The sequence below is a fragment of the Mixophyes fleayi genome, chromosome 5, assembly GCF_038048845.1.
Source record: "Mixophyes fleayi isolate aMixFle1 chromosome 5, aMixFle1.hap1, whole genome shotgun sequence".
Classification (NCBI taxonomy): domain Eukaryota; kingdom Metazoa; phylum Chordata; class Amphibia; order Anura; family Limnodynastidae; genus Mixophyes; species Mixophyes fleayi.
Window position 1 is genome coordinate 28067635 of NC_134406.1, and position 24152 is coordinate 28091786.

General features: G+C 40.0%; 1 protein-coding gene across 1 annotated transcript in view; it reads right to left on the reverse strand.

Annotated features, from left to right (window-relative positions):
* Window positions 1-14360, reverse strand: part of ST8SIA6 (ST8 alpha-N-acetyl-neuraminide alpha-2,8-sialyltransferase 6) — an 80080-nt gene extending 65720 nt beyond the window's left edge. The window contains exon 1 of the mRNA XM_075211913.1: window positions 13899-14360. Coding sequence (XP_075068014.1) covers window positions 13899-14116 — 218 coding nt within the window. The 5' untranslated portion in view covers window positions 14117-14360. The remainder of the gene's footprint in view (window positions 1-13898) is intronic.
* Window positions 14361-24152: the final 9792 nt, after the last annotated feature.

The following is a 24152-nucleotide window of genomic DNA, read 5'->3' on the forward strand; positions in this document are numbered from 1 at the left end:
GGATATTTATGAGTTTTGGGGAATATATTCCGTCTTCTGCCCCTAGTTCATTGACAGCGTTGGTTACCGTACTCCTAATAAATGTCAAAAAGGGCATTGACACCAGGCCCACCAGGACAGGGATCTTCTAGTAATTGAGTCTATATAGGTGAAGCCACGGAGTAGGATTTATCCCAGCCCCCTTCTGTCCTAAGAAGACACATAGTCCCTTATTCTAAAGAGGAGAGTCTCTTCTTTATAGTTATTTGTCCAAGGTAATTCTAAGGTCACCTGCGCTAAGTTAAAAAGTTTTAAACAGTTTAACAGTTTCAATTTGAACCCTTATATTGCCCTATTATTAACCTCATTGCCACGTCTGAGCCTATCCCAGTGTTAACTTTACACCAAAGTTAAGAACACTTGGGGTATATTTACTAAACTGCGGGTTTGAAAAGTGGAGATGTTGCCCATAGCAACCAATCAGATTCTATTTATCATTTATTTAGTACATTCTACAAAATGACAGCTAGAATCTGATTGGTTGCTATAGGCCAGGCTTGGCTAACCTGTGGCACTCCAGGTGTTGTGAAACTACAAGTCCCAGCATACCCTTCCAGCAATAAGCTGCTATATATTGGCAAAGCATGCTGGGGCTTGTAGTTTCACAACACCTGGAGTGCCACAGGTTAGCCAAGTCTGTTCTAGGCAACAACTCCACTCTTTCAAACCCGCAGTTTACTAAATATACTCCTTGATGTCTTTAAATGGCCCTGGAGATGGGCTGGGATTTAAAGGTGCCGTTTGGATGCCATAAGGGGGCAGAACAGCCCTGCTAATATTATTACAACTATGTGAAAATGAGCTGAATGGAGCCACAAAACCCTCCACTGAGATTTACATACTGTAAAAGGCTTTTCAAAATGAAAAAATAATGAGAGCGTTTATCTTCGCTCCCAGGTTTAAACCAACCAGTGTTGTTTCACAGTTAGATAAGTGACAGGAAGAGATAATTGTGGGAGGAGTGCGCAAATTCCTCTTATCTAACTATTCATCTGAAACAACTAGTTTAACCCTTTCTGTGCTGGAGGTTTATGCCAGACCAAATAAAGACTTTGCTATACACAAGTTTAGGCCTTACTCCTGTGAACGTATTCCTCTCTGCACACTAGGTGCAAGTAAATTCTAGTTTCAGGACAAGTCCAGCTGTTAAATTGTATCTCACTTGAAGTGAATTTCATATCTAAGAGATCTAATGTTATGATATCCTGAACACAGAAAAAATAAATACAAAAAATACTTTTTAACATCATTTTTTATTCAATATGTGCAATAAATCATGGGGTCAAAACTAGCTTGTATCACGAGAGGTTAGATTCTCACGTTCAATCTATGTGTCTTTCCCATAACATGTATGACCACCAATGCTCATCCAACACAATGACAATTATCCTCCCAAACAGGAAAAAAGTCAGTAAATGACAATAAAATATCGTCACCAAAATTAAACGTTTATAATAACCTATAAGTGCTACTTATTGCATATTGGCCCCACTGTATTGATGGTAATGGTTATAGTGTTGAGTGCAGCTATGGGATCCAGTCACTCAGCAACGTTGGTTCAGGGTCATATTGTTGTTTGAGTGTAGAAAGTAAAGAGATGTACGCTTTGCTTGGTATCTGTAGAGGGTGGTAACTGGATAGAATAGCCTAAGGTTGTTTTGAGGATGGTTCAAGAATTTGATACGCTTGCTAAACAGGTCAGTTTTTAGGTAACACTTGGGGGTAAATGTATCAAGCTGAGAGTTTTTCAGCAGGTTTGAAAAACCAATCAGATTCTAGCTATCATTTATTTAGGACATTCTACAAAATGACAGCTAGAATCTGATTGGTTGCTATAGGCAACATCTCCACTTTTCAAACCAGCCGGAAAACTCTCAGCTTGATACATTTACCCCTTGAAGCTTTGGGAGCTAGGTTCTTTCCATACAACGGAGGGAATGCCACAGAGTGGGTGTAGCCCTAAAACAAACTTTGTAACCTGGAATTGGAGCCAGTATTGAGTAAGAATGAGATATCAGAGGCGTGTATATTGGCCGAGCGTAGTTAAGGATGTTTGAGAAAAGGAAAGAGAAGTAGGTTGGAGCAGTTTTTTGTACGTTAGCAGAAGCATTTTATATTGGATCCTGTAAAGAAGAGACGGGGCAGCAGTTGGAGAATATTTTGCGAGGAAAATAAGTCTAGATGTTATCTTCAAAATAGATTTAAGATCAGGGAAGGCCTGTAAGACGGGAATTGTAATTGTCAATGCAGGAGATTAAGAGTGAAGGAATTAAGGTTTTGCTGTGTCTCGTGTGTGTATACTCTGGATATGTTACTTAGGTCTGTGTAACAGGACTTGGATACAGATTGGATGACAGCAAGCATGAGGGGTACGGTTTATGTTTCCTGTACAGAGAAAACATTGTGGTTATTTCAATGTGGTGCATTTGGGATTAGTTTTAAACCTTTTAATGTTTATTCGTATGTTTAAAAAATAATAACATAAGCGTGAAAACATTCTAGATTAAAATAGTTTTCAAGAAATCAAAATATCAAAGCAGCAACAAATCTGTTGAGGATAATCATCTATGGCACAGAAGTAATTATAAGTAATTATTCTTTGCATACAATCAATAGGGGGTCATGTTTTCTTGTACTCGGACAACTACTGAGATTGGAGAACAATATTGGTGCCAAGAGTCCTATCAACTGTGAAGAGATACCATGAAAGTATACTGGTATTACATTTAGAGAGCAATTGCATTAAAAACAACTAATCAGACAGCCTGTGCAATTACATTGATATTAAATAGCCTAGGAGTGGTATATACGTTAAGAGAAGAAATAGAAAGTGTAGACTGAAGCATTGATACCTATAGCAAATCTCCAAAGTTACTGTTGATGAATGACACATCTATACAATTATTCTTCTAATATATTTGTTACAACACTGGGTGATGCTTTTCTGAAATTAAAAAAATGCAACGTGATTAGACTATACTGACCCAACACATCTATTTGTATAAGGGGATAAACAGATAAACAAATTAGTACAATTATATGCAGCATAATAATTTATCTGATTTGCTGAAAACACTGTGAAAGTGATACCTGAGCTCATTTTTGGTACCAACACAATTGGAGGTTTAGAAACTTAACATCATTTACCAACATTGAAATCAAATTAGATTATAATCTTAAGAGTTAGGACCAAATATTTGAAGAATAGGGCTGAGAAAAAATATATATTTGAAATCAGTAGCAGCAACAGGTAATAACCACAGTTGTAATATTGTATTTTAGTTACATTTAATTTACACATTTTTAGCTTGTAAACCTTTCTTGCTATAACTTTAATAATTTAGTCATTATTTTAATGTAGAATGTTTGCACAAAAAAAGAATTTTGAAGCATACCGATAAACGGTTTAAAAGTTTTAAAACTATGCCCAAGTGCACCTCAATGAAATAACTACAATTTATTCTCTGAACAATAAATATGTTTACTGAGTGGTTTGAAGTGTTAGTACCCCCAGAACATTATTAATATTATATTAATATTTGAAGGAATAAAGAAATGAGGAGTTAGGGTTTGAATGATTGATGAAAAATGAAAGCCGGTGCGGTTGTTATTTTTCTTTCTTGTGTCAGGTAAGGGATATGGTCTATTGTGTTATCAACAGAAACAGAGATCAGGTAAGTCTCCTCATCATCATCATTGTCTAGTTATACAGCACCCCTAATTCCGCAGCGCTGTACAGAGAACTCACTTACATCAGTCCCTGCCTCATTGGGGGGGGGGAGATGGAGAGGGAGAGGGAGGGAGAGACTAGGGTCAATTTGATAGCAGCCAATTAACCAACCAGTATGTTTTTGGAGTGTGGGAGGAAGCCGGAGCACCTGGAGGAAACCCACGCAAACACGGGGAGAACATTCAAACTCCACACAGATAAGGCCATAGTCGGAAATCCATTGGTTGGTGAAAAAAATTATTAGCTTATTGTTTGAAAAATGCAGTTTGAGTAGTTGAGAGACCATCAAAGTTGAAATGGCAGAAAGACATTAAGTAATGTTGGCCAACACAGATGGTGGACGACCCTCAAAGTTTAGATAACTTTGGGTGAAAGCACAATCTTGGTCAATGATGACGGTTGGAGGAGGTGAGAAAAAATGTAAATGTATTCGATAGGCATTTGGGGTTAGAAGCCTGAGAGGAGATAGAGATTGTAAGTATATTTGTTTGGCAGCGTCCAGAGAAGTTTGGTAGGAGTGGTAGATAACAAACCTCCCAACATGTCTGTCTCGACCAGTGGATCAGGCGGGTTGGTCACATCACGACAGGGAAAGAGGGCTGCAGCGCTAGGCTACCAATTACATACCTCCCTTCTCCAACATTCCCACCCGTGGGACAAACGTGTCTGGAGCAGCGAGACAAAGCCCTAAAATTGGGTGACTATCCCACTGGAATCGGGACAGTTGGAAGGTATGATATAATGAAAATGAGAAGTAATGAGACTTTCGTTAATGATGTTTTACTGCAGCACGGTGGCTTAGTGGTTAGCACTTCTGCCTTACAGTGCTGGGGTCATGAGTTCAATTCCCGACCATGGACTTATCTGTGAGGAGTTTGTATGTTCTCCCAGTGTTTGCGTGGGTTTCCTCTGGGTGCTCCGGTTTCCTCCCACACTCCAAAAACATACTTGAGGTTAATTGGCTGCTAACAAATTGACCCTAGTCTGTGTCTGTGTGTATGTTAGGGAATTTAGACTGTAAGCTCCAATGGGGCAGGGACTGATGTGAATGAGTTCTCTGTACAGCGCTGCGGAATTAGTGGCGCTATATAAATGGTGGTGATGATGATGATGGGAGTGTTTGAAGGCAGTGAATTTCTTTTGGGTACCATGGCTGAGATCATGGTCACCACCAGGAGGAAAGAGAAGCTGGAACCACTTGATTATTCGCGTGTGCTTAAGACATGGGACTGACAGAAGTAATAGATGAAAAATTATCAGATGTCAGAATATTAGGAAACGTGGAGCCAGACAGATAAATATTCGAAGAATTGTTGAAAATGCAGAGGATAAACTATGTGTCTTACTACATAAATAGGGTATTTTGCTTGTAAATATATATTTTGTATAATATTTGTTTTGTTATTTAACTCTCTCAAACATTGTATATGTTCAAGTTAAAGATGTTGACATATGCAAACCCCATAATGTTCACCAGGGCCGGTATAATTACACAGTGCTGCTATTATGATGCTAAATGAAATTAAAATAAATGGAAAACACAGCAAGTCTGATCTTGTGCGCAGTAAAACAAACCTCTGTAATCAAAGAAACCACATCTGGTTACTATTCATCTTCCACAAGCAAGGATCCCTCACAATAAGTTCCAGGAATTCTGAAATACGCAGGGATACTATATAACAAGACATGTTTTGCAACAATCACGCCAGACACAGACAGATTAATACATGTGTACGTTTAAATGATTAAATGTCACTGATACTTTTCTCTCCAGACACCATATAATACACTTACAACTTTTTTTTTTTGGGGGGGGGGGGGGAAATAATTCAGATCTTATAAACTCTGAAGGTAAAATAGAACCTCCTATTATTGGGAAATATCCATTTAAGAGTTCTTAAAGGAGAACTGTATTTATTTATTATTTTACCAGTGAAATGGTAGTGGTACCATATAGATCGGTGACACGCTTCCTGATACACTGCAGGAGCCTCAAGGTCTGGCCCTCTAACCTTCAAGAGGGCCGCAAATTACCTTTAATGTTAGTATTAAGGTAAAACAATAAATTTAATTAAAGAAAGACACTTATCTGTAATAACCTAAAAGCAGGCATTTGAATCAAGTTTTGCAGGCTGTAAAAAAACAAATCTGACAATAAAGCAGAAAGGAGCTGGGGGCCGACAGGTGAAGGCTCTGAGGGCCGCATGCGGCCCTAGGGCCATCTGTTGACCAGCACTGTTCTAGTAGAACCTCTGGGCTGAAATGCCTGGGTCTCCTACTATTCAGTAGACTTCTGCAACAACTGCACTTAACAGCCAGGAAAGGTATGAAGATAAACTATGTCCATTGTAAGGTTGTCAATGATAATAATTAAATGACAGCAGTGGCTCGTCCAATCAGCTTCATCATCTACCTTAGAATGCAGGTAGATTACTTCCAGAATTATTTTAACTGGAGAAAGTGCAACTACAAATTGAATGTCCCAGATATGAGATTTCTGCAGATCTCCTAGTTGGTCGCTGAGGGATTCATTGTCGAAAAAAAAATAACTGACAACCAAAAAATGTTTCACTAAGGCTCATTCAGTAAGATTGCACTTAGGTGCAGAATTTTTACTAAACCATGGCATCCAATCAGCAATTAACGTAAATTAACCTAGTACAAGTTGGACAGTTAGTGGAAATGTTGCACCTAAATGTAATGTTAGTAAAAGAGCCCTTTTCGCGACAAAACCCACTTGGATATGAGTGACAAGTGTGAAAGGGTTAATCAAAACAAAACCTCCTGCCTAAAAAATAGTAAAGTGCCCCCAAATTATATCTCACATTAACTATTAACTCAAATTCCCGCCACCACTAAGATTTGGTTCAAGTGCTGACACTCTCAGGAAGTCTTCATTTACTACCTGACTTATCTCAAACTGCAATCACCACCTAATTTAATCAGAAATACTTTAAGCCAAACAATTCCCAGCATAAATGTTGTGTTATATGAAGAAGCCTATCTGACATGTGAGTTCTTTAAAAACACAAAGACAGGACATTGTTAAATGGAGTTTAATATGTCAAAAAGTCCCAATGCTGATTGAATACAAATGGTTTAACCAAAAACAGAAATTAAATACAGAAATATAAAAATGACACTCACATATTTTTCATGTAATCTGCCACTGGGGAAAAGGCTACAGAATTTGGACAATCCACAGTTGTAGACTGATCCCCCAAAACTGGCAACTTCTAGAATAATTTCATTACTTTTCAGCAGTTTTCCTTGCCCTCCCCTTTATCTGTTACACCAGTGAAAGTAGTATGCTAATATGCTACTCTGTTTTACAACCATTTTATAGCCCTTTGTTCACCCCTTCTAGTCATGAGTTATATCCATTTTTATAACTCTCATGTAAAACATAGCAAAGATGTGACAATAAAGCTAATAAACAGAGTATGATGTTTTTGCCCATGTGCATAGGAAACATGATTAAGTTATATGGATTCCTTGGGGAGATACATTACTATTTCCTTAGTGGGCTGGTATATATTGATGACACATGTCATGTAGCTGGATCCAAATTTATAGAGGTTTTTCCCAGACATGGATTATGGAAAGTATTGTTGTGATGTATTTTTTCCATGTAGAGAATATGCCTGCCCATGGAGGGACCACAACTATTTTCCATTGTAGTCAAAGAAATTCCGCGAATCATTTAGCATCTTTGGGTTGCACAACAAAACCTTAGTTGATTGGCTATCTGTGACAACAAATGTCCCTGCATAAATAATCTAAGCTAGGTGACAAACTGCAGGCCTTTGAAGTATACATTAACATGCATAAAACCCTTGTTTACATACGCACAGTGACTTCACATGTCATCTAAATGAATGCATATCTTTGGGAGAGAAAATGATCATATGCACATATTATTTTCCTAATTATCCTGATTAGGCCATCATCCTGTCAACCGTATTGCTAGCAATCCCACCTTTTGAGAAGATTCTTAATTTCTTCAATCAGCAGCAACAGCCACAGTTTAAACACTTATACCAGGGGAGGAAGAGTGCGCCGGTCCCAATAGCAGAATCTGAGTAGGAGTTGGCGATGCTCCTCCCTCTTCTGAGCATGTGCGATCCGTCACATACACCGGTCAGAAGAGGCCTTGCGATGCTCTATTGAGAGCAGGGTGGGGAGCCTCTGGGGTGGAGTCAACTCAACATTGCCGGCCTTCTTAACCTCTGTGCGCCATTGAAGCCACACCTCTTTCACCCACTATAGTTCTGACCCTGGCGAATAACTTCATTTCAAAGTTAGTTTGTTAATTAATATACAAGGGGTGTTCATTACCAAATGTGCTGACTGATCTCTGTGGCCTCGGTGAGAACAATATATAATTTAATGGAGTTACCTATTAATCTGCACCACCATAAAATAAAGTGGAAACAAATTTATAGATACTTTGAAAACTAGCAAGTCTGTTATAATCTGCCACTCTACTTTAAATTGCTGTTGTAGCTAATGTATGTATTTAGCTATCATCATTTAGACACTGGGGCCTATAGTATGGCTATTTGATTCTATACCATGTGCTATCTGCGTGGAGTTTGTATGTTATCCCTGTGTTCCAATGGGTTTCCTCTAGATGCTCTGCTTCCTCCACGAGCCATACAGGACATACAGGTAGGTTAACTAGAATTTCACTAAATTAGCTCTGGCTTGTACGTTTGTGTTTTGTGTGTGTTTGTGTGAAAAAGATTATTGGTTTGTTAAAAGTTGCGTACTATGTTGGCGATATACAGGACGTATCTGCACATTGGTTTAGATTCTATATGTACACAACAGGAGCTCTTTAATTCTACTGGCACAAAGAAGCATTGGTGGGATTCTGCTTTGTTGTGTATGAGCCTGAAACCATTCTGCAGGAGGAATGAAACAGTGTAATTACTATAGTTTATGTTTTATTTATTCATATTTTCCCTGGGTGGTCTGTGATCGCAATCCTTCGAGGCAGCCGCAGCGAGAATGTTGGGCATTGCAGCATGACCTCAGTTAGTAAACTCGATTTCATTTACAAAGGTGCACAGTGCACATTGTGGACCTCATTTAGAGTCGGACGCAAAGTCAGTTTAAGAAGTGTAGAAGTGGGAGTGTGCCTCAGCTTGGTAGGGTATTACGAGTGGTAAGCAACCCCAGTTGCGTCCCACCCGTGATACCCTACCGAGCTGCGAATTCCTGCAGCTAGCTAACGCTTGCGCCACCTAATTCCTGCCGCACAGCTTTAGCCCTGTTTTGACCTGTGTTGCGTCTGCGCCTCACTGCGACTAGGATGTATTTACATGGTCACGCCTTCACAATTCCGCGTTCCGCCCATTCTCTCGTAGTGAGTCGCAAGCTGTCGCAAGTGTTAATTGCGTCCAAGATAAAGGCGGATTTGGTGCTTGCGTGATAGTGTTTTTTTGTTGGATGCGCCTAAAACGGACTTTGCGTCCGACTCTAAATGAGGTCCTGTAACCCTACTGCAACTTATTCTGTCTATAAACCAAAGGCGCACGTGTGTTTAGATACGCGGACTGACAGGTGCGCAAAGAAAATGGTGACGTTGTCTCAGATGCCGGGGTCGCAAAGACACGGAGACCTATGTGACACACACAACCTATGACAGTATTTCATTATCATTCATTGGTGCAGTTCTAAAACGAATCCTGATAGAAACTTACAATATCTTTATTTATAGAACACAATAGGCAATGACGTGTGATACAGAAAATATATTCTTTAAAAAAGAAAGAAAGAGATAAACGTTATTAGTTTCCTCCTTATACATTAATGTGTCTCTCCTACTAGAGTGCTGTGGCTCAGGTGCTTTGGGCAGAAATAATGGGTGCTGGGGATTAGAAAGACCATGATCAGGCAATTCATGTCAGGTAATTAAAGTTTTGTAATGGGGACGAGTTCTCTGCAGACAAAGTTTGAAGCTGGGTCTTGTGAAAATAGGTCCATTGTGAAAGTGTATCTTGAAAAGTAAAATGAACAGTCGCGTCTCATGTATAAATTCCACTCTAGGTGGCAATCATTATCTGTTCAGCTGCAAACCCTGTTTTGCACGTTGAATGCTATGTGCCATGTCTAACAGTTAGACAATTGTACTTTTATATTATTCTACTTTTTATAGCTGGAATAAATATCGGCACTCCAACCGCCTTTGTGATATCAACCTTTTACCTCTGTATAAAACCACGTTCCTCCCTCCGGACAGTGTTCTCATTTGTAATTGAAAGCCAGTCATCAATAAAATGTTATAGATTATTGTTTATATTGTAACACAACCTCCAGAAGTGTACTGTAGAGTAGGTTTTTTTTGATTATTTAAAGTTCTTAAAATTAAATGTTTAGCTACATTTGGCTACTTTATGTTGGCTCCATCCCTCTATGTCTAGCTGTACTTAATAAAAGGAATCTTGAGGCTGTTTATTGTGAGTGCTCGTTACCTAACTCTACATTTATTTTATACTTAACTTGTATCCAAAAATAATTATACAGAGAGAGAGAGAGATAGATATACAGAGAGAGAGAGATAGATAGATATACAGAGAGAGAGAGAGATAGATATACAGAGAGAGAGATAGATAGATATACAGAGAGAGAGAAAGAAAGAGGGAGAGAGAGAGAGAGAGATACAGAGAGAGAGAGATAGAGAGAGATAGATAGATAGATATATATAGATATATAGAGATGGATATATATATATATATATATATATATATATATATATATATATATATATATATATATAGTAAATAAATTCTTATTTTAAATGTATATACCTGACATTTTGCTTTGTTTTTCTATTAAATTGTCTGAATAATACTATCATATTTTCATATTTTACAGGAAAACATAACTATCTTCATTAGATAACTAAACATAACTATCTTCATTAGATTATTTTTCATTTACAAAGTACAGAGAGCTCATGTACACAAATATACATTTTGTGAATCTAGTTTCCCTTTTGTCATTTTGTATTTCAGCTGCACAAGTGAGCTGGTAAACTAAGCAACTTTCCACAGTCGTGAGAATGAAACAGAGAAATTCAGTTATAAAACGAAGAAAAAGTGTAAACCGTTAAGCAAAACTAATCACTAACAGCCCATCCACGTTGTGTGTGACACAACAACTTGCACACTACTCAAACCTAAGGATCACATCACACGAGCGATTAAAACACCAGCTTTTTGTCGCAACACTTTCTAGATAAAGCACTGACACACAGTAAGAGTTGTAGACATGGAGCTAACGTTTATACACTGGACATTTGCTGGTTCCACGTCTCCAGTCATTGTCCTGTATTAATGCTTTAGCCATTAATGGCCTGAATTTGATCTTAGGAGCAAAGCAAAGAAGGAGCAACTTTATACCTGAACAAACCATGTCCCAATACAAGGGGTCCAAATTGACTTATTTTTTTGCATACAAGGAAAATACTGGCTGTTTTATCATGTAGCACACAAATACTTGATAGCTTTATTTTTACACTGAAATTAAAGTTGATTCATGACATACCATATCCCAACTATGAATCTGTCCCTACGTTCTAAATGTACCACCCCCACAAAATCAACATGGTTTTGCCAAGGTGCAAATTTCCTCCTTTTCTTTGCTTTCAAAATCAGGCCCTAAGTGCTGCACTTACATGCCAGCATTTTAATCACTAGTGCGACAATTACCTTATACCTACTACCACCAGCATTTATAGATGAGTTGTGTGCACTCTACTTGACACATATTGGGGTAAATTTACAAAATGTTCTAAAAAGGAAAGGTGGAGGTGTTGCCCATAGCAACCAATCAGATTCTAGCTATTATTTTCTCTATAATATACTAGATAAATGATAGCTAGAATCTGATTGGATGCTATGGACAACATTTTCTTTTTAGATGTTTTACTAGATCTAATCAATTGTCTTATTTAACCATTATCAGATCAACCAACAAGGTGAAGAAAATGAATTTAGACTTTTGCATGAATAAAATTTGAATTTTTTTAATGCATTTCCTACCTATTATATCCCCCACAAATGTGTTGCCTGAGACCGCTACCTCAAGTTGCCTTATTGTAGCCAGATCCCTGACTATATAAAAGCTATTTGCATATCTCAGTATCTAATCACCCCTCACTGTGTACACCAGAGAGGCAGCCTGCAGCCTGTCGGTCATATTGAGATTTGTAGTTCACAGCAGCCCACAGGACCCTTCGCCTCTTACAGGAAATTGCACAATATAGATATTATAGACAGTACAGACAATAAACGAGTATACATATTTTAAAGTAAATTAATAAATGTGTCTGTTAATATAGATAGATATTTAGGCAAAATTAATTAGCTTCTGTATTTTAATAGCTACTCATAAAACCGCAGCTTCAGATACCAGTTTTGTAGGGAAACAAATCTAATGTAGTCATTGGGCAGATTTAGACAATGGCTAAGAAGTCTGAAAACATCATTCTTATTTATTGTTTCATATAAGTATTCACAGAGGCTATGAATAAATCAGCAAACCACTTCATGGCACACCATTATATCGCCATTACCAGACTGACATGCACTGGTATATATTAATGCTATTTAATAGAGGAAAAAATGTAGCAGATTTTACTTGCTTTTAAAGCTAGTATTATCACATATTATTATCAATAGGCATTGGCAGATATTTGTGAAATATAACACTCACACACAGGTGCTTAATTACTCACTACAATATCATGGTAGTACTTTATTACCATCCTAACTAATACGATAGTCACAGACAAGCGAAACTCTCCTTTACTCAACTCCCCTCATGATATAGATTAACTGATCTACCCAACATGAATGTATTGATCTTTCCCAAGCTAACTGCTTTAAATAGCAGTGTAATGCAAATTGTGACATATTACTTTCCCTGCACTGTAAGTACAAGCAGTTGTGCCAGCAAGCTTATATTTAATGTCATTTATTGCCACATTTCAGAAGATTATAATAAATACAAAAATATAATGTCAATATTACTGGCTGTAATGTACAACAAAACATGTAGTTGTACATGTACATCTGTAAAATTATATGTTTAGTTAATGCTTCCACGGCACTTTAAATGTTATCCTGGTTTCCTCCCACACCCCAAAAACATACTAGTAGGTTAATTGACAGCTATTAAATTGATCTTAGTCTCTCTCGGTCTCTCTGTGTGTATGTTAGGGAATTTAGACTGTAAGCTCCAATGGTGCAGGGACTGATGTGAGTGAGTTCTCTGTACAGCGCTGCGGAATTAGGGGTGCTATATCAATAACTAATGATGATGATGAATTGATTAACATTTTGTAAATATATGTATTTATGTGCAAACCACACAACATTTAAATTGCAAAACAGGGGTTGACAGACCTCTGCAGTATATACACGTTGATAAAACACAGCTTAAGACAGACCAACATCAAAAAGTACTAAAATATAATAATATATAGGACATGTGCTATTGTATTATAAATGTAGGAACCAAACACTTTTTGAACTATTGAGGAGAAGACACACATACAAAAACATACTAGTAGGTTAATTGGCTGCTATCAAATTGACCCTCATATCTGTGTGTGTGTGTGTGTGTGTGTTAGGGAATTTATACTGTAAGCTCCAATGGGGCAGGAACTGATGTGAGTGAGTTCTCTGTACAGCGCTGCAGAATTAGTGATGCTATTAAAATAGTATATATATATATATATATATATATACATATACACACACACACACATCAGTTCCAAAAGTGGTAGAATTTGGAGAGAATATGTACAGGGGGGTTTGGGTTCAAAACAGGGACTCTCTGCATGCATGTATGCATTGTATCTATTGCTAGGCTTTCTCAGTTATTAGCAGACATAAATCACACTTGTGCTATAATCCACACATGCTGTATATACATAATGATACGTGGGCTGTAGCAAGCTGCGATGGAGAAGTACACAATGTATACACATATTAGCAAAGACAACTAAGAGACACTGTGTGCGTGTATAAAACACGCGTGGATGGTCCAGCTGAAGGCATGCCACCCAGGATACACCCACAACTTCTGTATACACAACAAGCCCGTCTAATGATACCTGTAACGTGGGGACTCGCCGATGGCCAGCCAGACCGTGATGAGGATGAGCAGCAGGCTGGTCCCCAGCAGGATGCAGGTAGTCCTCTTCATGTTGTGCCTCCACATGCCTCTGTCCCCACAGAGCAGCAGCAGCGTGGACTGTGTGTGTGACAGGGAGCCAGTGAGGGGACAGCTGTCCAGCCACTCCACAGCCTCTCCGCCCTGTGCTCTCCTCATTCAGCCACACTCCTCTCCTCCCACCTCCCAGGTTATCAGGAGCCCCCACCTGTCTCCAAACCGTGAGACCATAAAGACAGCTTCTGTCTGTCGTCCACAGTTCATCCTCCGCCCTCCTGTCTGTAGCCCACCCAGTCTTCCTCCTCCTCCGGGCTCTGTACCATCTCCTCCTCACCTTAGTCATACCAGAGTCCCTTCCCCCAGCTCCGGGTGAGCAGGACCACCACCACCTTCTCAGCACATACTGTTCTTTAATTGCATCAATTATTATTCTCAGAACAGGTTGCGTTTAACCTGCGTCTGTGGTTTCCTAGATGGAGGCGCGGCCGCACACATCACAGTAACAGCCTACTGTAATGTATCATTGCTGTTCTTTAGAATGAGATGTGTGAACGACCATAAGAATAACATAGGGATGAGAGTATGGAGGAGAGTAATATATAGGAGAGCTCAATGCTGTTAATAAATGTCTGTGCTGAAGGCTTAGAGGAATGTATCCAGCCAGCTGCAGCTGCTGTCTAAATGGCAGAACACACACATGGAGATCCCATCATTGCAAGAGAAAGATTAACTACCAGTGTTTGGGGCATACTTAACAATTGCATTTTTTTTTGGACACGGTCATTTTTATTCCTTATCGCAATGATAAGGAATGAGAGAAGGTGACCAGTTATTAAAAGTGTTCTGCGGAACAGCAGCCATGTGGCACTGTGGCAGCACAGTGGCCTAGTGGTTAGCACTTCTGCCTCACAGTACTGGGGTCATGAGTTCGATTCCCGACCATGGCCTTATCTGTGTGGAGTTTGTATGTTCTCCCTGTGTTTGCGTGGGTTTCCTCCGGGTGCTCTGGTTTCCTCCCACACGCCAAAAACATACTGGTAGGTTAATTGGCTGCAATCAAAAATTGATCCTAGTCTCTCTCTCTCTCTCTGTCTGTGTGTGAGTGTGTGTCTATAGTAGGGAATTTAGACTGTAAGCTCCAATGGGGCAGGGACTGATGTGAATGAGTTCTCTGTACAGCGCTGCGGAATTAGTGGCGCTATATAAATAAATGATGATGATGATGATGATGATGATAAACGGCTGTACCGGCGAACAATTATCTCTTCTATGGTCACTATCGCAAAGTGACCACCTTTACAATAGTCACCGGAGAGGAGAGCAGGTAACGTGGTGAGGGATCCAAAGATCCCACTACCGTAAAAGAGGCAAACGCAGGATTTGCAGAGGGGGGTTTCCACACCACTCCGCCAGTGGGCGTTACCAGCATTCATGGGGGCTATAATTTTAGACAGTGCTTGGCTGTTCTCCAACTCTTCCTATCCCCATAATATACATGGGCAATGCTGCGTGGAGTACTGTTAGGTGCATGCAGCTCTCCCTTTTCAAGCAGAGCCGTGTGAAGTGGGGGCAGGGTCCAGCCACCTCAATTATACAGTGCCCCAGGCTTGGAGGGGGTTTCCAGGCACTAGGAAACCCCCTCGGTTTGCCTATGCGTAATGCCCTCCCCATCTCAAGATGGTGTTAGCCATCAGGCACAAGTTATAGAAACCTATGGAGACTGCTATTGCTTACGTTAACAGTGGGACCGCAGCAGATTTCAGAGATCCCCTAGTTATAGATAGAGGGGATATTTAAATGCAACAGTTTTCGGGGGATTAGGGGCTTGTTAAATAGGCCCCTTTGACTGATCGCTGCACTTGGGCGTACACGCACAGCCACCACTGTCTGAGGCTGAACATTAATATCGCTTGTTTCAAACAAAGTACCTGGGATCATTGATAAATCTGCCGATTTTAGATTTTAACAAAAATCAATAGCACGAAAGATGTTTATTACTAGGTCAGAATTAACTATTTTTAAATGATTGGTTTTAGATCTAGGGCATATTTAACAATTGCCATGTTTTGTGCACGATCATTTTCATCCCTTATCACTATTAAAATTGTTGTTTCCGAAAAGCAGTCACGATAAACTGCTGTCCCTGTGAACACACGGTGTATCTATCCAATCTCCTGTATGGTCACAATCACAAAGCTGCCACTGTTGCGATAGTCACCGTAGAGAGAGCAGGTAAAGTGCGGTGAGGGACCCTGAGATCCCTATATCGCAGTGCTCTCCCATCTTCAGATGGTGTTAGCCATCAGGCACAGGTTCTATAAAATCTTTGACTTTTGGAACTTGTTAAATCACACAAAACAGCTTTTGTGTTTGAAAACTGTGGGAACACACAGATATTCTCGGTGCCATTTTCAGGGGATTAGGAACATGTTAAATAGGCCCTTTAAATTGGTCAAGGTGTATACATGAATACAAGTCACCAGTTCTCTATATGGTTCATGGCTACTATAAGCCCCAAAGTGCACAAAGGACTGTGAGTGCATCGATTTGTATTTTTTGGGCAGCACAGTGGCCTAGTGGTTAGCACTTCTGCCTCACAGCACTGGAGTCATGAGTTTGATTGATGACCATGACCTTATCTGTGTGGAGTTTGTATGTTCTCCCCGTGTCTGCGTGGGTTTCCTCCGGGTGCTCCGGTTCCCTCCCACACTCCAAAAACATACAAGTAGGTTAATTTTCTGCTATCAAAATTGACCCTAGTCCCTCTCTCTCTCTCTCTCTCTCTCTCTCTCTCTGTATATTAGGGATTTTAGACTGTAAGCTCCAATGGGGCAGGGACTGATGTGAATGAGTTCTCTGTACAGCGCTGCGGAATTAGTGGCGCTATATAAATAACTGATGATGATAATAAAGTGTTTTCCCACTTCACCTATTGCTTAGTACTGGTGATCCCTTCCAGCTATTCTGCATCCTGGACGGGGGAACAAGTTACCTAATAGGGTGAGAGGATTGCCAAAGTGCCCAGAATCTGCTCGATTCAGCACAGCCATAAGTGGATATACTTTATAATTTTATAGACACCTGCTTGCATTTGATCTATAGTGGCTTTCTTTGATGTCTTTCCTAACGCCTATCCCCACATTTTGATTCTATAACACTGTTTCTATATGAGACGGAACAGCTGGAATTAAAATTCTAGTATTTATTTAAGGGAATTACTGAACTATTGAACAATAACATTTTCTATTTATCATCATCATCATCATCATTTATCTATATAGCGCAACTGATTCCGCAGCGAGAACTCATTCACATAAGTCCCTGCCCCATTGGAGCTTACAGTCTAAATTCCCTAATATACACAGACAGAGAGAGAAAGAAAGAGAGAATAGGGTCAATTATTAATAGCAGCCAATTAACCTACCAGTATGTTTTTGTGGGAGGAAACCGGAGCACCCAGAGGAAACCCACGCAAACACGGGGCGAACATACAAACTCCACACAGATAAGGTCATGGTCAGGAATTGATCTCATGACCACAGTGCTGTGAGGTAGAAGTGCTAACCACTGAGCCACCGTGCTGCCCATTATTGACTTTATTATACCTTTGGAATATGAATTACAGATCCACCAATAAGTGACCATTTTATTTAAAAACTATTTTTCTTCATACCGTCAATGGTGAAATCTCAGGACCCTTTTACGAGTCCTCCTCTTTCCAGACCCCAGCCTCCCAATAAACATTAGCAATGTTGGTCAGATTTACAGCTTAACAGTGCATTGAAGTGCGCCTCTTTTCAAATACGACTCTCCGTTTAAACGCCAGCTGTATTATACCATTATGTCAGATGCAATATAAATATTCCCCTCTGCACAGATTAATAAACACAACAGTTTTAATTACTTCTAATTTACCAATCTCCGTTTGATGTACGTGGTGGCAAAGCTCCATTAACTTTCAGCAAATCATAAAATCTGGGTGCAGTCATTGCTTTCCCAAGGGCCTAGTGGCATACAGGCAATTTGCCAACTCCAATTAGTTTTAAAGGTACCAAAGCTACTGTCACACCAGCTTTAGTGTATGTACTCGCGGTTGGTTATAGATCCACCCATGGTGCATTACCGGCACTGCGTTTACCACAGTTTAAACAGACCTCAAAATAGTGATCTTTTCATCACTATGAGGACTGCTTTCTCTATACTCACTGGTCACTGATTATTTTTGGCCTGTCCAGCTCCCAGTATAGACAAAGGGGTATATTTACTAAACTGCGGGTTTGAGAACGTGGAGATGTTGCCCATAGCAACCAATCCGATTCTAGCTGTTATTTTGTAGAATGTACTAAATAAATGACAGCTAGAATCTGATTGGTTGCAATAGGCAACATCTCCATTTTTTCAAACCAGCAGTTTAGTAAATCTAGCCCAAAGTGTTCAACGTAGTGCCCAACAGATTAATTCCTTAAGATCTCTTTATTTATTTTAATACCAACACCGGTAGAGAGAAACAGTGCAGTACATACTGGATTCTAAGAGAAATACCATCCATAGATCTCAGTTTTGTTGTCTGCTTAAAGTGCAAAGGGCATGCCAGTTCTCCATCAGGTAGATGCCCGTGAGTACAAGCTCATACAGTAGTTGGCGCCAACATCTATTTTCCCTGGAACCATGGTGGCCTAGTGGTTAGCACTTCTGCCTTACAGCACTGGGGTCATGAGTTTGATTCCCGACCATTGCCTTATCTGTGTGGCATTTGTATGTTCTCCCTGTGTTTGCATGGGTTTCCTCCCACAATCCAAAAACATACTAGTAGGTTAATTAACTGCTATCAAATTGACCTTAGTCTCTCTCTCTATGTGTGTGTGTGTGTGTGTGTGTTAGGGAATTTAGACTGTAAGCTCCAATGGGGCAGGGACTGATGTGAATGAGTTCTCTGTACAGTGCTGCGGAATTAGTGGCGCTATGTAAATAAATAATGATGATGATATGTTCTCCCTGTGTTTGCATGGGTTTCCTCCCACAATCCAAAAACATACTAGTAGGTTAATTGACTGCTATCAAATTGACCTTAGTCTCTCTCTCTATGTGTGTGTGTGTGTGTGTGTGTGTGTGTGTTAGGGAATTTAGACTGTAAGCTCCAATGGGGCAGGGACTGATGTGAATGAGTTCTCTGTACAGCGCTGCGGAATTAGTGGCGCTATGTAAATAAATGATGATGATGATGATGATGAACGCTGGACTCAAGGTCCAGTTCTCCCAGTAGGAGTTGGAGCATGATCACATGATCACACCACAGAGAATCCATCTTCCTGATGTAATGAGAACACTGATGCCAGACACAAGGGAATACTCAGCAGGGGAGCATGAGGCAGGCTGGGAAATGTAGTTTACTGACTAGCCCTGTCCTGTGCTCAAAGCTCTAATCTCAAAAATATCTAGATCCCATCCATTAGAATCCTGGACCCTGAAAATCATACCCAGAGAATATGAAATGTCTATTTGCAAATTATGGTAACTAGTTGGTCCTGATTCCCTGTGACAGTCCTGGGGGTGTATTTACTAAACTGCGGGTTTGAAAAAGTGGAGACTTTTATGGCGACTGCAGTAACAAGCGAAAAGAAGGTCTCTGATTTCTCCTGTATTAATCCCTTCATAAATTTAGTGATGTCCTGCGACAGCCATTCTCCAGCGAAAATAGCTGTTTTCTCCATATTTTTGGGGCGTCGCATTTTGTTGAACAGACCCTTTAGGCTGCGTACACACTACAGAAAATCTATCCCAAAGCGACATCTTTAACGATTTTACAGACGATTGAAATAAAATAAAAGCCCTGCTCAGCATGACGATTCATGTGTACATAATATACACATTTTACACCATTTACCTTCAGATCTCTGCTCTTCATCTGTTATAACTATCGGCTGAAAAGATGGTGACTCTGCACACTCCTTAGAAATCTATGGACACTGCTGGCCGTGAGTGCTTACACACTGCAGGATTGGAACAACACCGTTCCATCGTTGACCGAGATTTCAAATTCTGTTTAAAAATAAAATCAAACCATACAATGTGCTTTGGAACGATAATCGTTCATCGTTGCAGTGTACACACTAGTGTGATATCAGGCCGAACGGTCGTTTATCGTGTGATTGGTCGGATAGTTGGCTGAAAACTCTGTAGTGTGTACCCAGCCTTAGAAGTAAACGTGTTTTTAAGTTTAATTGTTACAGTCATTGTTATTGTGGTTTGGATTCACACCCCAGATGGCAGGGTGTGTGAGTATATTATCTGTAAGTGTAGCAAGCTTATCTGTAACTGCCAGACTAAAGCTGGTTGTACAATGCCTAATTTTCCACCAACTTTTTATGCTGATCAATTTAACATCCGATCAATGGTCCAATCGCTCGGTCTATAGAGTGCATACACACTAGCCTCGTTTTAGATCAGGGCTGTCCAACCTGCGGCCCTACAGGTGTTGTTAGCGCGTGGATGCCACTGAGAAAAAAAGTGGATGCAATAGAAGGTCTTAGTCCATTGAAACACAGCTAAAACATGACTACACTTTTTACTTTAACATGCAAAGAATTATAGAACACGAGATTATCATCATCTCTGTACTGTGCTCCTATTATAATACAGAAATAGGATGATTCTCTGCTTCTTTAATCTTCCCTCATAGCGAGCTCCACAGCACAGGATTATATTGAATAGAAAAATGCAGCCTTTGCTTCTTACGGTATCTTTTAAGTATATAGTATGTCTGTGCGAAAACACAGGTTCACTTTTATTGTGATGGGAATGGGATTCTCTCAGCCTGATAACTATCTGCTATTGCACACATCTCACGTCATAAAACATCTCCTGTGTGGTATTTGATGTTTCTACACAAGGTACTGAAACCACGGTCTGCTAAATGGGGGAGTCAGAGGGAACTTGTGATGTTTAAACAAAATAAATAGTTTAAAGATAATCTCTGTTGGAGTTTACGGCCAGATTCTGCTAAACCTCAAGATGTTTTATCAGGACATGTTTCACCTCAGTGCATTGGGTAAATTTAGCTCTTGTGGCTGCTTAAACCAAGAAAGCCTTTGATCTGGTAGTGCTGTATGTAAATTCTCCCATAATTACCTTGTTTGGTGACAAGTTCCCTATTCCATAGAGAATATGTAGCTCTGTAGGCATTTGTACTGGCCCATTCCGTGGTAGTCGAAATCCCGGGCAATGAAAATGTCGACACTTATCCTGTCCACATGAAAATGACCATAGGATAAACACAGACAGCGCCATAATGCCTATATGCTGAAAATGTAGACATTGGGATTGGGGACAGTCACTTTGTCGACATTAAACAAGCAATGCCGCTGGCACAAAACATTATAAGAAAAAATAGAAAACAACAATAAATGTAAAAACGACCCCCTCCCAAAACACCTAAAAGTTAGTGGTTATAAAAAAAACAAAACAAAGTAGACCCCCCCCCCCTTCTCTGGCTCCCAAAATCAGATTAACCCTAGTGCTGCCACTAGTAGCAAAATTGGGGGGACAAAAAGCATGGGGTGCCCCCGATTTTACTACAACCAGCACTAGGCTTAGCCAGCTGGGGCTGGTGGCACTATAGCAGGGAAACACGCAGCGTGGGGTCTCTCTGCCATGATGCCAACCAGCCCCAGCCTAGTCAGAAGGGGACTGGATTCCCTAGATAGTTGGGGTCCGCAAAAAAAAGTGCAGGCCACCCCCTTTCCCTAGGGATACCCAGCTCTGTGCTTTAAAGCACTAGGGCTCCTCCCATATCCCTGGCTGGTGTGTGTCGAGTAATAATAAAAATATTTTTAATGTAGACACCATTTTGTTTTGTGGAACTACAGGTCCCAGCATGCCCAGGCTGCCATTAACAGTCTGTGCATGCTGGTGCTTATTACTACAAACACCAGCATACCCATGGCAGCCAGGGCATATGGCACCTGGGGAACCATGGCACCCAGGCTCTGCTGTGCCATCTAGTGCCACAAAACAAACTTTTACAAAACCACACATCTAGTCAGGCTCGGGCTGGCAGGTTTCGGCCCGGGGGCGCACAGGTGGCCGCATCACGTGACACGCGATTCGGCCGCCTGTGCGCTGACGCGGCCGCCGGTACTATTGAAAAAAAAATTCATCCACGGGGGGAAATGGGGGGGGGGGGCCTCAGCCGGCCCGAACAGCCGTTAGACTGAGTGGCCCGGGTGCCCGCTGCCCCCCTGCCCCCCGGTCCAGGCCGCCCCCTGCATCTAGTTCAGACTACACTATGTTATTAAAAGTAAACAAATCCAGGAATACTTACCAATGTCTGTGTTCTTCTTCTGTACAACCTACATCCTGTAAGATTTTAATCCAATTTGCATATTAAAAAAATAAATAAATAGTACACTGTTCGTGCATTGAGATCTGAGGATTGCTTTGTGTCACCCCTAGAGATCTGGGAAATGCATTGTAAAGCTACCATCAATTTAGATATTGCATTGTCACCAGATATTGGGTGCAGGGTATGCATTGTAAAGATATCAGAGAGCTGGGGTTAGTCATTAGGTTTTTGGGTTTGTTTCATACAGCCACCCGAGTGTTTGGGAGGAGGGGCAACAGAGATTTGGAATATGCATGGTAGAGCTACCAACGATCTAGGGTCTACATTTTATGATTTCGGGGTCTGCATTGTATACCCACCAGAGATCAGGGGTCTGCATTATCTTGTATGTTTGATCACCTTAGTAGAGCAATTTCATCGGACCATGCAGTGTCATTTGTGCTGCAATTTGTGGTTCTATTTGTAATTCGCACACCAAACTACCAGCAGCGTGGGGGGGCACCATTATTTTTAGTAATTCAGCTCAGAGCCACATTGCTATAACATTTTAATATTAAATAATGCAAAATCAAATATAGTCACTAAATGAAAAGTTAGTATAATATATAATAAACATTTTACTGCTAAAAAGGCTCCTAAGCATATTCCTCATACAAAGAAGATAAAGAATATAAATGTGTTATAAATGTATACTTTTTCATATACTATATTATTCTGCATATCCATGAATATACTAGAACTGACTATGGTTACTTAATTATTCCTTAACACGTCTTTCCATTTCCCCTAGATCAATGCTCTTGGGGAAAGGAATTAGTTGGATTTATTAATCTTTAACATGCCATTTCCCCTAGACCAGTGCACTTAGGGATAAGAATTAGTAGGATATATTGATAGGCCGGCACAATATATACCCCATGGCCAGGTTAACTTGTGATCTCATGGAATGAATTGATTTGCGCTGCAACTCAGACATCAAAACTAAATTTTAATTTTATAGATCAAGCACATGGCAAGAATTATACCTTTAACTTTGATTTCACTACATTGGAAGTGAAAGAAAGTATTCTTTTGTCTTAGTGCTGTGATGGCAGAACAAATTAACAGTAAAAGAGACAAAAGAACAAAATAATATCTAGTTATACAACATAATAGTTGTTCCCCGTTATTGCCCTCCACCCCCTCTCGGGTTTTTAAGGAAGTCACTCTGGCAGTTGCAATATCATGGAAATTTCCCCATAAATGAAAAGAAAAGCAGATGAGGCTCAGTTCCAGGGTATCGTGCAAAGAACATTTGTACAATATAGGACTAGTCCAATGATGTGCAGCAAGCGGCTCTCTAATCCTTTTGTAATTCAACAGTCATAGGCAATATAAAGAGAATAGAGTGAAGTTCTATAATAAACGTAGCTTGTAGTTGCATCACATATACTCTGACAAAGGGATTCTGAAAACATAACCTTTTATGGGCAATGTTGGGATGACGTTAAGTTCCACTTAACTATGCATATTATATTATGCAATATTGAATCAGAAAATCATGCCCTTTGAATAAGCATAATAGTTCATTCATATTCATGTAAACGACATTTAATTGTCTTGAGTTCCAAATTTGTACAGCTGCAGGAGTAGAGCTACAATACACTCAGAGATCCGCTGTAACATATGGAAATTTGTCGTGTAATATAATTTTATATTTTAAAGAGCAAGTGAAGACACTTTTTGCTGTTGACATATTTGGAAGTCTGTGTACTAATGAGCCAAATAGCTAAGTTTGCTCAGCATCCTCTCTATTTTATCCTTCAGAAAGTAGATATTGCTTAGTAGGGTGGGGCTTCTCTATGTTAAGCTGGG